The sequence below is a fragment of the Esox lucius genome, chromosome 9 (assembly GCF_011004845.1).
Source record: "Esox lucius isolate fEsoLuc1 chromosome 9, fEsoLuc1.pri, whole genome shotgun sequence".
Taxonomy (NCBI): Eukaryota; Metazoa; Chordata; class Actinopteri; order Esociformes; family Esocidae; genus Esox; species Esox lucius.
The window spans coordinates 14,811,961-14,826,179 of NC_047577.1; the positions used below are offsets into that span (position 1 = coordinate 14,811,961).

General features: G+C 41.9%; 1 protein-coding gene across 1 annotated transcript; it reads left to right on the forward strand.

The window, feature by feature from the left end:
* The first annotated feature begins 9,769 nt into the window (after positions 1–9,769).
* On the forward strand, positions 9,770–12,302 carry msx1b (muscle segment homeobox 1b). Its single transcript, XM_010873012.3, has 2 exons — positions 9,770–10,276; positions 10,802–12,302. The coding sequence occupies exons 1-2, from the start codon at positions 9,853–9,855 to the stop codon at positions 11,215–11,217; spliced, it is 840 nt and encodes a 279-aa protein (XP_010871314.2). The 5' UTR covers positions 9,770–9,852; the 3' UTR covers positions 11,218–12,302.
* The last annotated feature ends 1,917 nt before the right edge of the window (positions 12,303–14,219 follow it).

Consider the following 14,219-nt stretch of genomic DNA (forward strand, 5'->3'; position numbering starts at 1 on the left):
TATTCTGTTTGTATAAGAAAATGACTACTCCTGTCTATGCCTGTCACTTTTAACCCTTTGTGCAGATTGTGGGGACTCCACCCTGGTAATGGATATGTGCTCCAGAGTTTTACTAAGGTTATTACCTTATTATGAGATTACAACGTCAGTGTAGTTAAGGTTCCTGACAATTACAGCCGGAGTCTGAAGTCATTTTGTAGTTTTAAATGGCCTCTTTGTGTCGTTTTGCCAGTACCACTTTCCCCACGTTTATCCTGTAAGACACACAACGCCCATTGTTTACATCATAGACCAAGGGAAGAGGATCTTTCCCCGAGTCCAATACATTCCCCTTTCTCAGCTAATACACAAGAGTAGATACCAACAGAGGAAAATTCACCACGGCTGGTTGACAATCGACCAATCGGGGGCTGAGGAATCCCTTTCTCTCTCCATTGGCCCCGAGGCCTCGATGGCCTGTCATAAGAAACATGAGTCCCTTCTGTAGCAGTGTGAACCGCAGGGGACGGAGGGAGGAGGGAAAGGGGGATAGCAGTTTTCTCAGTGCCTCCTTGACCTGTCGCTATTGATGAGAGCGGGGCGGGGCGTGGGGGGGGTGGAGGGGGGGGGCCGGCTGTGACTCCGCTCTGCCCCACAGACACACATCTAGGGGGACACCCCCGGCAGATACCCCCCCCCCTCCTTGTCATCCCCCTCTTGCGCCCCCCCCCCCGCCCCAGTATGAGGGAGGAGAAAAGCTGTTGTTAATAAAAAAAAAAAAGTATTTCAAAAGAACATAGGATGAAAAGGAGAAGTGAAATTGAGCGGGCCCCGGTCGTGTTATTCCTTCATCGTATGGGAGCTCTCTCGCGGTGCGTGCGCGCGCGCGTGGGGCGCGTGCGCGCGCATGTCTGTAGCCGACGCTGCCCGAGCCGGCGGGGGCCCAACGGGGGTGGCGGCGGGGGGGGGGTCGCCGGATCACTGACCATTACTGGCCCGGGGCAAAGCCAATGATTTGCCTCTCTGAGGCTTCAAAGGGGACCAATTACACTTAAGTAACCAAATGAATAGATAGCCTGGCTTGGCAGCCGTTTGGGGAAAACAGTGGAACCCTTTGAGGGGTAGAATGAGAAGACGAGAAGGAATAAGAGGCCCCACACCTCTGAAGCAACAGCTCGCGTCATGGGGGTCTGGGGGAGCAGGAGGAAGTAGGACACGTGAAGGAGCAGGAGCGTCGTGCCATCAACTGACGAGCACAGCCGAAGAAGAAAGAACCGGCGAGGTGAGGAGGAGCGCGTCGCGCCCGGCCTGGCCTTCGACACCTGTCGGGAAGGGCCAAACAAAACAAAACTCAGGCGTGGCTTAGTGACTCCGCCCCCATTTGGGTTACACAGCTTCGGGAAGCCGCAGTGGTGCCGTCAACGTGAATGAATCACAGTACATAGAAATACATCCCATAGCGGCACATACGAAGTCAATTCAGCCTCCCCCTCCGTGAAAAGCCCATTGAGTCCCATTGAGCGAACCAGAGGGGCTGTGGGGCTGCTTCTTTGGCAGGGTTAGCTCACCTGCAGAGAGGGCTCTATAGCCGTATAGAGAGGCTTAGCAGCTGCCAGGGCTGTAAGTCCAGGAGAACAGGGAAATGTAGGCCCCCCCCTTCCTCAATGGCCCTCGCCACTTAGTAACAGAAGGCATGTGCCAAACTTGCGGAATGAGAATGAAAACGTTCCCTTTGGAGTTCACTAAATATCGGCAGTGCCGGCAACTCTGTCTCTTTGTAGTCAAAGTGAAGTCAACCCCCCTAACGCTCTCTCCGTCTCTCCTTGTCCATCTCCCCCTCTCCGTCTCTCCCTCTCTCTCTCTCCCTCTCTCTGTCTCTCTCTCTTCCTTTCACTCCGTGTGTCTCCGTCGCTCTCTGTTTTCTCTCAACCTATTAGAATTTCCCTGTGTATAAAATGACAATGGGCGAAGTCAAAGACCCCCGACCAAAAAAGCAGAGATATACAAATAACAATCATCAAAGAGAGACAGTGAGAAAGAGAGAGAGCAAAGGGGCCAGGCCTGGAAGTGTGGAAGCCATCAATTACATAGGGGGGCTTAAGCAACCGAACCAGCAGGACACAGGGGCATTAGAATGCAGATATTGGCCTGGCGGGGCCACGGGGGCCCTCAGAGAGCAGATGCCTAGCGTAGTGGTCAAAAGAGCACCCAGGGGCCTATGGCAGAATGGCATAGAGAAGGACATATGCAATATAGGGAGCACTTTTTCCAGCTCCACTTCGGGGAAGAATTGAAACCTCAATGGAAGGATGACTGAAAAGGCCAATAAAAGCTATTGTTATGGGCTGGAATACGTTGTAGGTTTTGCCCTGCGCACGGAGACCACAAAGCTTAGAGGCTCCTGGACGGATGAGGTGAATCCATCCATTCCAGGGGGGGAAATGGGAGGAATTCTGGTAAGACGTATTGATGCATAGCGGACGTCACTTTTCTCGATGTCCTGTATCGCCTCGTAGCCGACTGTGCGTCAGGTTGGCCGATCCACTCTAGTTCGTAACTACATGACCAAGACTGTCCGTAACTACATGACCAAGCAACAAGTGTCTCTCACTCTGTAGCAAGATCAGCCCCGTAATCCAAAATATGCCACCACTATTCCCCCATAGCCCCCTATCTACCTAACAGGATTCCAAACACCTCCCCCCGGGCGTCTCCTCCTATTTGGGCCGCTCAGCAAGCCTCTGTCCCCTCCGGCCTCCGGGGCTCCAGGCCTCCTCCTTCCTCCTACCAGAGCTAATTTAGAAGGGCCTCCAGGCGATCTTCTTCACCGTCAGAAAAGTGCAATTGTATTTTCCAGCTCATTAAGCAATAGCACAAAAAGAAGTGTTTTGACCCCCCCCCCCCCCCCCCCCATTTACTTTCCCGTCCACCCTCTGTTCCCGAGAGCAGAGAGAGAGAGAGAGAGAGAGAGAGAGGGAAGGAAGGAAGGATAGAGGAAAAGTGGAGGGAGCGAAGGATTGAGAGGGGTTGATAGAGAGGTAGAGGGTAATATGGATAAAGCACTGAATTCAAAAAGAGAAAATGAAAAAGAGAGAAAGAGAGTGGGGTGGTAAGACCGGTCGGCCCACTAAATGACGTCCGTGAATCTGTCTCTGATTGTTTGTATTAGCTAGGCACTCGGGAGGCATCTGCTTAAACCTTCACAACCTACACGTCTCCCCCTCTCTCTCTCCATCCCTCCTTCTCTATATCTTTTCAAAGCAAATCCCACTGCTTACTTGGTTCCAGTGAGTCCCATTGATAGGCAACCCGTGATTGTTTATTGAAAGGCCCTTTTAACTCTGCCAGCCCGTTCCATTGTTGGGCTTTTTCATGGAAAGGACTTTGAAATTGTAATCTCAAAACAGCTCGAGAGCACACTATTTGTCCTGACCTTTACTGCTTGTAATAACATTATTACTACTATAGTATCAAACAAGTGCAATCTGACAGGATCAAGTGAGACCCAATAGCTCTCTCTGCAGATGATAGAGAGAAGACTGAGGGAAAGAAAGAAGAGGTGTAATCTCTTGTAACGGCTTTAACATTACACGTATCTATCTTAGTTCTGGGTGCCGACATCAGGAGAATTAGTTTCGAAATGACACCTTCAAAAGAGAAAGACATTACCCCAGGTATTATGTAAAAGAGAGTTTTATCAAGTATTAAAACGTTCAGATTCCTTCCCTAATAATGGTTAAAAAGAGAAAATGTAAAAAGACAACTCGACTTAAAAAATCTACAACAGTAACAACGATTATATTTGCAATAATGATAACAATAATAACAACAGCAGGACACAGATTTAGCACTTATACATAAATATTTACACTGATTATTTTGTGTCTGATTGTATAAGTGAGTGCATGTACCCAATCATATAACTATCTTACCAGAATTGTTACAAAACGCGAGTTTTGTCTCAAACTCTGTTTCTTAAACTGAAATAATGAGCGGATACGTATCATAACTAAGATAAGAGGTCAAAGTAGTGCTTCAAGCCCCTTTAACTTATTCTCAAATGACTATCATACGTTGTGTCATTAGATAGCATCGTATTTTCCCAAAAGCTTATGAAACGACCTTAAAATGATTCAACGGTGTCTATTGTCTTCCGTGTGTCATGGATTACGGCCAAACTAATTTGGTGTCAGGGCATGAGAAGTTCAATAACAAATAAACATAATACCCCTTTTAAACATTCGTAAATAACGACTTCTTGGAAAGAGATCTAACTGTGAGAAGTTCTCTGTCTTTACAGACATACCAAATAGTGATAACTAAATTAAGTATTTAGGTTCTCATTCATAAAAACAATCTCGACGAGGTTTTGGATTGTCATAAGTATGCATTTGATATTCCGTGGAACAAGATGGGTAAGATAAGTTGTCACAAGTTCTGGCCAGTCGTCAAGTGTGACCACAGGCACTCATAACAAGTCTTTGGGATTAGGACCAAACGAATACTGCTTTGATAATTAATTCATAGTATAGAACTTACACACAGTTTTGACGGGTAGGCACACTCCACACGCACACACACACACACACACACACATCCAACACGTATATTTTTCTAATGTCTGAAATGTGGACGACAAGAAAACACCAGAAGGTTGCACTTGCAACATCTTTTCGATTTTCAGTTTCAATTCCACCGTCTCCCTCACGGCCCATGTTTCAGCCAGTTTGTTTTTTACGATGTGAAAAGAGCGTTTTTGATATATAATATATAGTAAATTGCTGTAATTCAAGCAATAGTTTTTGGTTTGGCCTCTGTCTGAAATGCTGGCCAAAAGTGAAGAGAAAATTGAAGCTGCTCCCTTGGCTCATGTGAAATATAATGCATCACATCTTTGGCTGCATAGATAGTAGAAGATTGTGGCGGCATTCTTCGGTCGCCTCTGTGACCTCAAAGTGGCCACACTAAGATGCTTGTCCCCTGTATTCCCAAACCTCGCTCGCCCACTCGCATTGTCCAGAGACTTTACTCAAGAATGCTGATTTATGTGGCCAACAAACGCGGAGGTCAAATGAAAATGGACAATTGCATTGTTACCTATTGTGGTGCACCACTATCTTAAATGCTCTCTGCCGGCAAATATGTGTCAATCCCTCCCTGTCCCTCTCAAGACCCGCAAGACCAATTGTTTTGTTCTGTGCAAAAGGGCATTCAAGGTACAATGACGAATTCTACAAAGTAAGGCAAAAACAACAAAAGTCAGTGTTATTTATTTTGTCACATTTTAATCGAGGAGACATGAAATTCGTTGAAGCCTCCATATAAAGTGGTGTAAAACACAACCATCCTTTCATACTTTAGCTGTGAATTACTCTCACTTTTGCGTATACAGCGACAACGTTTCTCTCATTACCATGCATTCATTCTCCCAAGACCGGGGTTCATTGATGCCACCATTGCCACAAGGGGGAAGTGGCTTCTGCATGAAAATGTTAACCGGTATTTAACTGCAGGCTTATAGCCGGTCTGATGTGGATTGGTTCAACTTGTTAAGTCAAATGAAAGGTCAAGAGATTTTCCACGGATACACAGTAACCCAGAGGCAATGCTATTTAAACCAGAGGCCTTGTCTGGCGTCCTTATGTTAGAGTAAAATGAGGATGGACTCGAATTAAGGGAGACATACGACTCAATAAATTACACAGTGATGAGGTACAAGGAAGAAAAGAAAACATAATTACCCATTTTTTTCACAAGTGAAATGTGTCTCCTTGTTTGGTGAAAGCGGTGACGACCCGAAAAGTTGCTCAGGCACTGTTCAATCTCTCTTCGCACCTCATAACAACTGACAAAACTTAATATCACAACAACCTGTAGCAGCTTTATAAATCCTACCAAACTTGTATATGACGGTAAATCTCTTTTAATATGACATTTGGTCATTTCAGCATGCACTCTAACAACTGATTCCAGACACCGCACACACCAAAATCGGAGAGCCGAGCGGTAAGACTGGTCGTGTTTTGATGGGGATGGTCGACAAACGTCTCCGCTCGCCCCCTTTCTCCTCACCTCTGGTGTCAGCAAGTCCGTCCATCACCCTCTGTTCCTCTACCCATCAGCCATTGTGTCTCTGTCCGTCATGCTCGTCTCACACGTATTGGGTTCCAGTTCTCCCTCACGTTCTAAATGATCGGCTTGTTTGTCGACTCACAGGGCCTCATCCATGGGGCTGACACCCCTACGACAGGGAATACACGGCCCAAACATTTACCTCTTAGGCCGAGTTCTTTCTGAGTGAGTATTCGACTTTGCTGTGTAGAACACACAGCTAATGGTCAACGTCATTAGAAACCGTTGATTGAGGCTTGCGGTAGAAAGAGGCACAGCATTAGATTCTCTGGAACTTATTTAATATGCTGAAAATCCTCAATATGGTCCCAAGCCTCACAGCTACCGTGTTCATCTTGATTCATCTTGATTCTGTTTGATTTCTTTTTGGGATTTCCTCAGTCCTTAAATAGGGTCAGGGGTCATTCCAACTGCAAGAAAATTACAACTGTCATGCTGTTATTCAGCAGTAAAAAATATTTATTGTGTTAGAGTAAGATTAGGGGTCTTGTCCAACAGTAGACGTATCCATGCCTGTCATTTTAAACTTATAAGAATTATCTAAATTCATAGTTTTTTTCTCTTCACATCTAAATTCGTTGCCCACACTTGGCCCAAACCTGTACAAACTGACTGAGTAGTTCCATCAAACTATGAAAATATTAGAAATAGCCCCGAATGAGAGAGAAAAAAACTGCATCCTAAATGACCACCCTATTCCCTTAATAGCACACTACATTTGCCCAGGGCCTTTAGAAACTTCAAGTTTTCATTTCGGGTGCAGGGAGAAAGTGTTTCTCATTGAACGGCCGACCTTGGGGCTCTGATCTGCTTTCAAACTCGGTAACGACTTCTGACACAGTTCACTCGCCTGCATGCTGTTACATAAATGTATTCTCAGGGTCTAGGAGAGAAGGTCTCTGAAAATCTGAAACCGAAGACGCCGGAGAAACATCAGGGGGGCAAACTTTACAGTAACTTTGTGTAAATTCATCTGTAGATTTATCTACTGCTAGTACCTGTATCGGGTGAATCTCGGCATGGATCTGTGTTGCTATATGATTCGGCTCTCATCCTTGTCTTGCACGACAGTCCAAGATTAAATTGATTGAAGGGTACATGGTTGCCAGGATCCCAAAACTAAAACAGCTGTGCAAGGACAGCGCCTGTTGTGTCAGAGAGGGAGAGGAGACAGAGGAAGATTGGTAGATATAGAAATGTAAGAGTTGGCTCCCAAATTAGAGCATAGAGAAATGTCTAAGAGAATCTGTCACAGCGGTTGTGTAGTGTCCTTTGGAGGGGACCTGAATGTATCTATTGATTTAGGTGTTTTGAAATGTACAGTGAGCTTTGTTGTATTATTCTAATTATTCCAATCACTTGAAAGAGGACGGTACCCAGTCTTGCATAAATCTTTCCATTGAAAGTACATTTCGGTTTAGCAGTAGTCTCAATTTGTGTGCATGTATCTTTTGTTGAGAAATAGACATAAATGATGGTCATATAGTGTGAAGTCAGTCATATCTGGTCATAAAGCGAATTAAAATGATGTAGGCAAATTACACTTAACGTGTAGCATGTCATTCATGTGTTGTTACACAGGGGCACATAAGGTCATAAACCAAATATAACTGATAGACTGAAAGGACAGGGATGTGAGCCCATCACACGGCTCCTCGTGCAGGGCCAGATTCAAATAGGTGAATTATTCATACTTTAATCCAATTAAGCAGTAAATTAAATTGTGAAGAGTAATGAAGACAGTCCAGAGAGGACTGAGTGGCTCTCAGGTGTATTGCAGTGGCTGTGCTCTTTCTTTGTCTCCATACATGTCTTCAGTGCCAGAATATTAGCCTAAGAGCGATTGAGCTAAGGCAATTAAATTAAGACAAACCCCCCCACTTGTGGACTACCAGGAGTCCGTTTTGCACTTTACCAAGTCTTAATTGTGTATTTGATCCTTCTGATGAATGTTGGAAGTCCGGCATGCTTGCAGTGGGGTCCTGAGAAGGCTGGAGTTGGCATGCCAGGGAGGCCATCTTGGATTATGTGCAGTTATTTAATGTGGTATCATGTTAGCATGATGGGGAACAGTTGAAGGCTAAGGATGATGGACATCATGAAGGATATCTGACATTGCACAGCATGAAAGATGGGCCAAGTTTACTCTATATGCTTGGGCTTTTTGCAATGGACAAACTTTAAGATTCATCTGTTACACAGCTGTTGACAGTAATAACAGACTGAACTTTAGAAGTTTATTTTGTGGTGTTATGCAATTTCGCTGAAGTTGAAATAATGCAGGAAGTTAACACATAGGGTGTATTCTAATTTAGGGACATGAGACAACAGGTATTGATTAAGAGGAATCATTAATTTATAAATGTTTTAAGTATTTAAAAAAGTATTCCTTTAAATTGTCTGTAGTATTTGATGTCAGATGCCAAATGTTCCGTATTTTCTATTATTATAAAAAAGTATTAACATGACTAAATTGATTGATTATTACTAAGGTGTAGTATTTGAAATTCATGACTAGAAGGGGAAAAGTAGGAATATTGGGGGAAACGGCGTTATTTAAATAAGTATATCTAGGTAAAGTAAAAAAAAAAATCCCTGACCTTGTGTACTTTTTTTATTTCAGATTTTTCATTGGACTATTTTGATCAGAACGTTTGATTCTGTATGAGGAAATATGATCGTTTTCTAAAACATTTGTGTAATACTGCCCCTCCATAACTTATCGATCAACCTTTGTTTATTTTGTCTTCTTCCTAGAAATGAAACCGTTCTTCGTTGTTTGATGTTAGTGGTTGTGCCTACTTCCTTCCAGCGATCCACTGGACTATGAAATATTTCGAGGACAATTGGTTAAGTGGAGTTAACCGTTCCCCTTTCTCCCTGAGGTAGCTTCCTTTTTGATCCCGCCGAGCCTGGCGCCTTCCAAAACACAACTTGTCTGGCTTATTAAATAGTTTGACCTGAAAAAAAACGCCTGTTGCTTCTCAACTGAGGCTATTGTAAACCTCAAAAAGTCCATGACAGCCTTTAAATTGGTGTAATGCTGTGTGACCAACATTCATATCAAATCGATTCCTTTCTTTATCATTTCTGCCTTATGTTTAGATTATTTATATATTTTAATGAGTTTCAATGTCTATGTTAATTTGTGTTTTTCATATTGTTGCATTTTATCTAGACTAAATGTTTTCTTTTTGTACAAATATGAAATTATTAATTTACTTTCTTTCAATGCGATACTCAAAAAAACGTTTACTTATATTTACTTGTACACATAAACATCTTATCTCAAAGTTCTCGGGTACGAGATTAATTCATTGAAAAGTTCCAATGAGTGGTCATCTAATGGATGTAAATACTCAAGAGGCCCCCACTGGTTAATTGCGCTAAAATTGGTCTACTTTGTGTTCGGAGGAGACAAAACCCCTTGAGCTATCAATGCACCAGCTCCGCACGGGGTCTGTATGATTAACTTCTTGCTTTCAAAGGGCCTCTTGAAGTCTCTTGAAAGGCAGCCGGCCAATGGAGAAGGAGAACAGGAAAGCTGGGAACGTCACGAGTCCGAGTTAAGACGATGATTGGACCGCGCGGATAGGGGAACACTTACTGCGCTTTTATAGACGACCCCATCTCGTGAGTTTAGCTACTGGGCAGTACACTGACAGTGCGAGGACAGTACCGGACAATATAGGCTTCTCTCGCACGCAATTCGATTCTCCTGAGCCGGCCATACCGAGGTGTATGGCCCCTTATCCATTAGAGATGAATCCGGTTGGCCTACCCCAGTCCCACGAGATAAAACTTCTCCAGAAAGATGAGTCGGATACGGAAAGTGATGAGCTTCAACCCAAAGACATGACAACCGACAAAGGATACAAAAACAAGACGAGCAGCCTTCCATTCAGTGTCGAATCGTTGATTTCCAAGAAGACATCGTGCCGGACTTTCTATTCTTCTTCCTCCTCGGAACTGGGGCTGGTTCAGCCGAAGCCTGTGGCTGCGGTGCAAAGCAGACAGTTCTCGCCAAGGACTTATTACGCAGAGAGGAAAGTTTCCCCGGAGAGCTCGCGGATCGTATCGGACTGTGCGAATGACGACAGTCAAGATTTTTGTGAGAAAGACCAGAGCACTTGGTTCCAGACTTCATCTTTCTCTACTCCTCCTCGTAAGTCCCTCCTTCAAAATGTATTTGCTTAAAAGGTTTGACAAATACTTTGATAAAGTTCTTGACATTCTTATAAACCTATTTGCTATTGTATTTCTATTGCCATTACATCCATAAATTGGAAAATAAATTTCTGGAATTTATTTTCCAATTTCAATTGTTGGTAAAACGGTATTACGTAGTTATTACGTTGACACCTGTTGCCATCACTGAGGTCTTGTGTAATTCGTTGAATAGACTATGTTAATTTTCCTCGAAATTATTACTCGTATGACTCTAATGATTACAGTGCAATTTCAGAACAGCATGATATGACTAAACTTTGCGCCCAAACACTGCCTTATTTTGGCAAACATTTACCTATTTTGTAAATTGGATATGGTTTATAGGCATGCCTATTAATTCCAGAGTTGAGGGTGTAAACCCTGTCCCCAAAATCTTGTTAAAATTGTTTTAATAATTAGAAAAGTGCTATTTTACTCGAGTATTCCATATACAAATTAATGGTAATTTGTTCATTTTCAGGAAACGCAAGTCCACCTCCATGTCCATTAAGAAAACATAAAAACAACCGAAAACCTCGAACGCCCTTCACTACTTCCCAGTTGCTCGCGCTGGAGAGGAAGTTCCGACAGAAGCAGTATCTGTCCATCGCAGAGCGAGCTGAATTCTCCAACTCCCTCAATCTGACCGAGACTCAGGTCAAAATTTGGTTCCAAAACCGGAGAGCTAAAGCCAAGAGACTTCAGGAGGCCGAGCTGGAAAAGTACAAACTGGCTTCGAAACCCATGCTACCTGCCTTCGCACTGCCATTCCCCCTGGGAGCGCACATTGGCTCTCCATCTCTCTACGGACATTCTAACGCCTACCCCAGGCCCACTTTACCGGTCCCGGGACTATTTGGTGGACCTGTCACCTATGGAATGTATTATTTGTCTTAGATTGTGTATTTACATAGGAGAGAAAATTATACGTCGTTTATTCGCCTTCAAAAAGGCCTCTGGTTGGAACTCTTAACTTAATCCCCCTAACTAAAACATGGAAACCGTTCCCGAAAGTTCATATCATATTCCAATAAAGTTTGTATATTTTTATAGAAGGCGCACATTGTGTTTACGGAGTAGACCTACCTTAGAGATAATTGTTAAGAGACATGTTGTAGCCTATACACTCATCGAAGTCAAACAGGTCAATACTTGTGGGGTATTTTCTCACAGCCTTAGAAATTATTATAGCCTAATGTTGGCCATATTCATATTGGAAAGGGTGAGACAATTTTATACCAAAAGCCTGTTCCTTATTTTGTATATGTGAAACGATTTCTGATTTAGTTGAGAAATGATCAATTATCACGTTTTAGGCAATGCAGTGGTATTTCAACACAACATATTTGCCATCTGCAAACAAAAGCATATCTGACTGATCACTAGACCAGTTTCTGTTTTTGTTTCTGTTTCAATGTTACACAGGTAAGGCATGGACATAAGTTTGTGTGAATAGACAACTTCAATATTATAATATAGGCCTGTGCGCCATGCAACGAAAAAGTACTTAAAACGGCCTTAAAAGTGCCTTGAAATACCAACTATTTTGAGCTTTCAAAATAGTTTACTTGAACTGTAAAATGTCTCATTTATTTCATTTGTTCAATAGGCCTATTGACAATTGTTTTTACATTCCTTTTCAGAGCAGATCTTGACCAACAGAGTTATGCATGTGTACATTTGCCGTATTTCAATTTGCAATATGCTAGCTCTTTGCAGTTTTTAGGTACTTTAGAAAACACATTTATAATATTTTTACGATTACACCGAGGCCTTAAAACCAATTACAAATGAGAGATTTTTATGATATGAAATTGGATTCTATTTTCAAGAAATATAAATAATATCATTGTAAATAGTGTTCATGTCCTGCTATCTTGTTTGAAGAATATGCAGGAATGTTGGTATTTATTAAATATCTCTGTATCTGTACTGTGTACATACATGGTCTTATTTTAATTCTTCAGTTATTACCTGTTAAAACTGACCTCAGTAAATAAACAATATAATTTAAACTTGCGTCGAATTGATTTTGTCTTGGTCAATGAATACTGATTGTACACATTAAATAAGAAATTCAAGATCAACATTGAAACATTGAAAGGGAAAATAATGATATAAAATCTAGGCCAATGTCTCCTTAAAAAATTAATCATTTTATGTCCTTTGTTAATTATATTTTACCGCGATTTTAGCCTATTTAACATCAAAGTCAAGTTCTAATATTATTTTGTTGCTTGAGACCGGCATAAGCAAAGTTCTGTCTGCGTTTCGTTGTTGAAATGATTCAATAGCGTTTGGATTTTTTATATATGTCTGAATACAGTAGATTTCCATTATTTCTAGTATTTACTTTGTTTATTGCCCATAAACCGTTTTACGGTATCTTATAGTTTATAACGTTCGCAAAAGTCAAATTGAGGATAATTAACTCTCATGGTTGTTTAAGCTAATGTTTAGGAAAGATATGGCATTTTTCACCACAAAGTGCAACTGAGGGAAAACCTGTACAATATTGGGATATTCTGTTCATTTACATATTAAAATGTTCCTATATCACTAGGTAACCCTCATAGCTCTGGAGAGGCGCGATTAGTGCGCAAGGGGTCAAGTTGGTACAACTTCACACTCCAATAAGGTAGGGGGCGATATACACTCCTTATTTGGTTTTCCAACCAATGGTTGGAAATAGAAGCACACACACAGTTGCGCTTGTGGGTAAGCTTTTATAGATGCGAAAGGTGGGTAGTCAGTCGTCAATTTGTGTATTTTATTAATCATATTTTGGTAGCTATGTTATTTATTCATAATATGGCCAGGTAAAGTTCGCTTGTTCTGAGGTATATTAATTGTTTGTATAATTTTCTACAGTTAGTTGTTTTTCTGAAATGTTAAAGTTTTTATTCTGACCTTTTTGACCATTTTGGTGCGATGACAACTTGCAAGCTTGTCAAATATTTTGTATGAAGAGTAAGCATCAACATTCAGTAGGTTTTACACCAGTTTGTGCAACGATTTAAGCATTTTGATCATCCGCAGAAACTATGCTTAAAATGCTAACAAAATATTGCATGCATGGATATTCCCAAATAATTTTATTAATTGTACTATCTTTGGTTTTTCATGACCGCTGTGCTGAAATGGCATCCGGCATAGTACCAAACGGAATACATCTTTTAGGTCTTGGCATGACACCTTTCTCTTTGGAACATTGTTTACATTTAATATATGACTTTTTTTTTTAGAATTAGCTTTAGCTCATCTGTCCAGACAGTCTGCCGCAAGGCAGCAGCCCGACGCACAGTCCTGAAGGTCATTGTCTGGCTGGCTTTTGCTGAGAGGGTGCTCCCTAACCAGAGGGGCATGTGACGAACTCTCTGTCAAGTAGACCTAAATGGCACTCATTAAGCACATAATTTTCAAATGCAATTCTTGCCACAGATTATCAACCCTCACTTCTGGAAAGTTTGGACTGGTACAAGAGTTAAGATCTCATTTAAATGTAAAAATAAATTACTTTTCATTGTGGTACAAACCCAGTCACCAATTTTTTTAAATAACTGTTTATTCTGTGTCAAATGATTCCATCGTCTAAACACTATAGAAAGATGAGATAAATGTATCTTTTCCCCATAATGGTGGCTCATTGTTTGCAACCAATTAATTCCATTTGAAGTACTCTGACTGACTTGAGTCATGACTCAGTTTTCCGAAATTAAGTATTAGTCACTCCTTTGACCTACTGGTCAAAATTAATTTCACAGTGGAAAATATGTGCAAAGGGATTCTCAGGCTCATTGGCATACGCAACCAGAACAAGGAGCAAATTGTTTCCTGAAACAGCAGCCCCAAACATTGTTGGGCTAATCATCTTTCGCAAAGTCACAAAAATCAAGTTA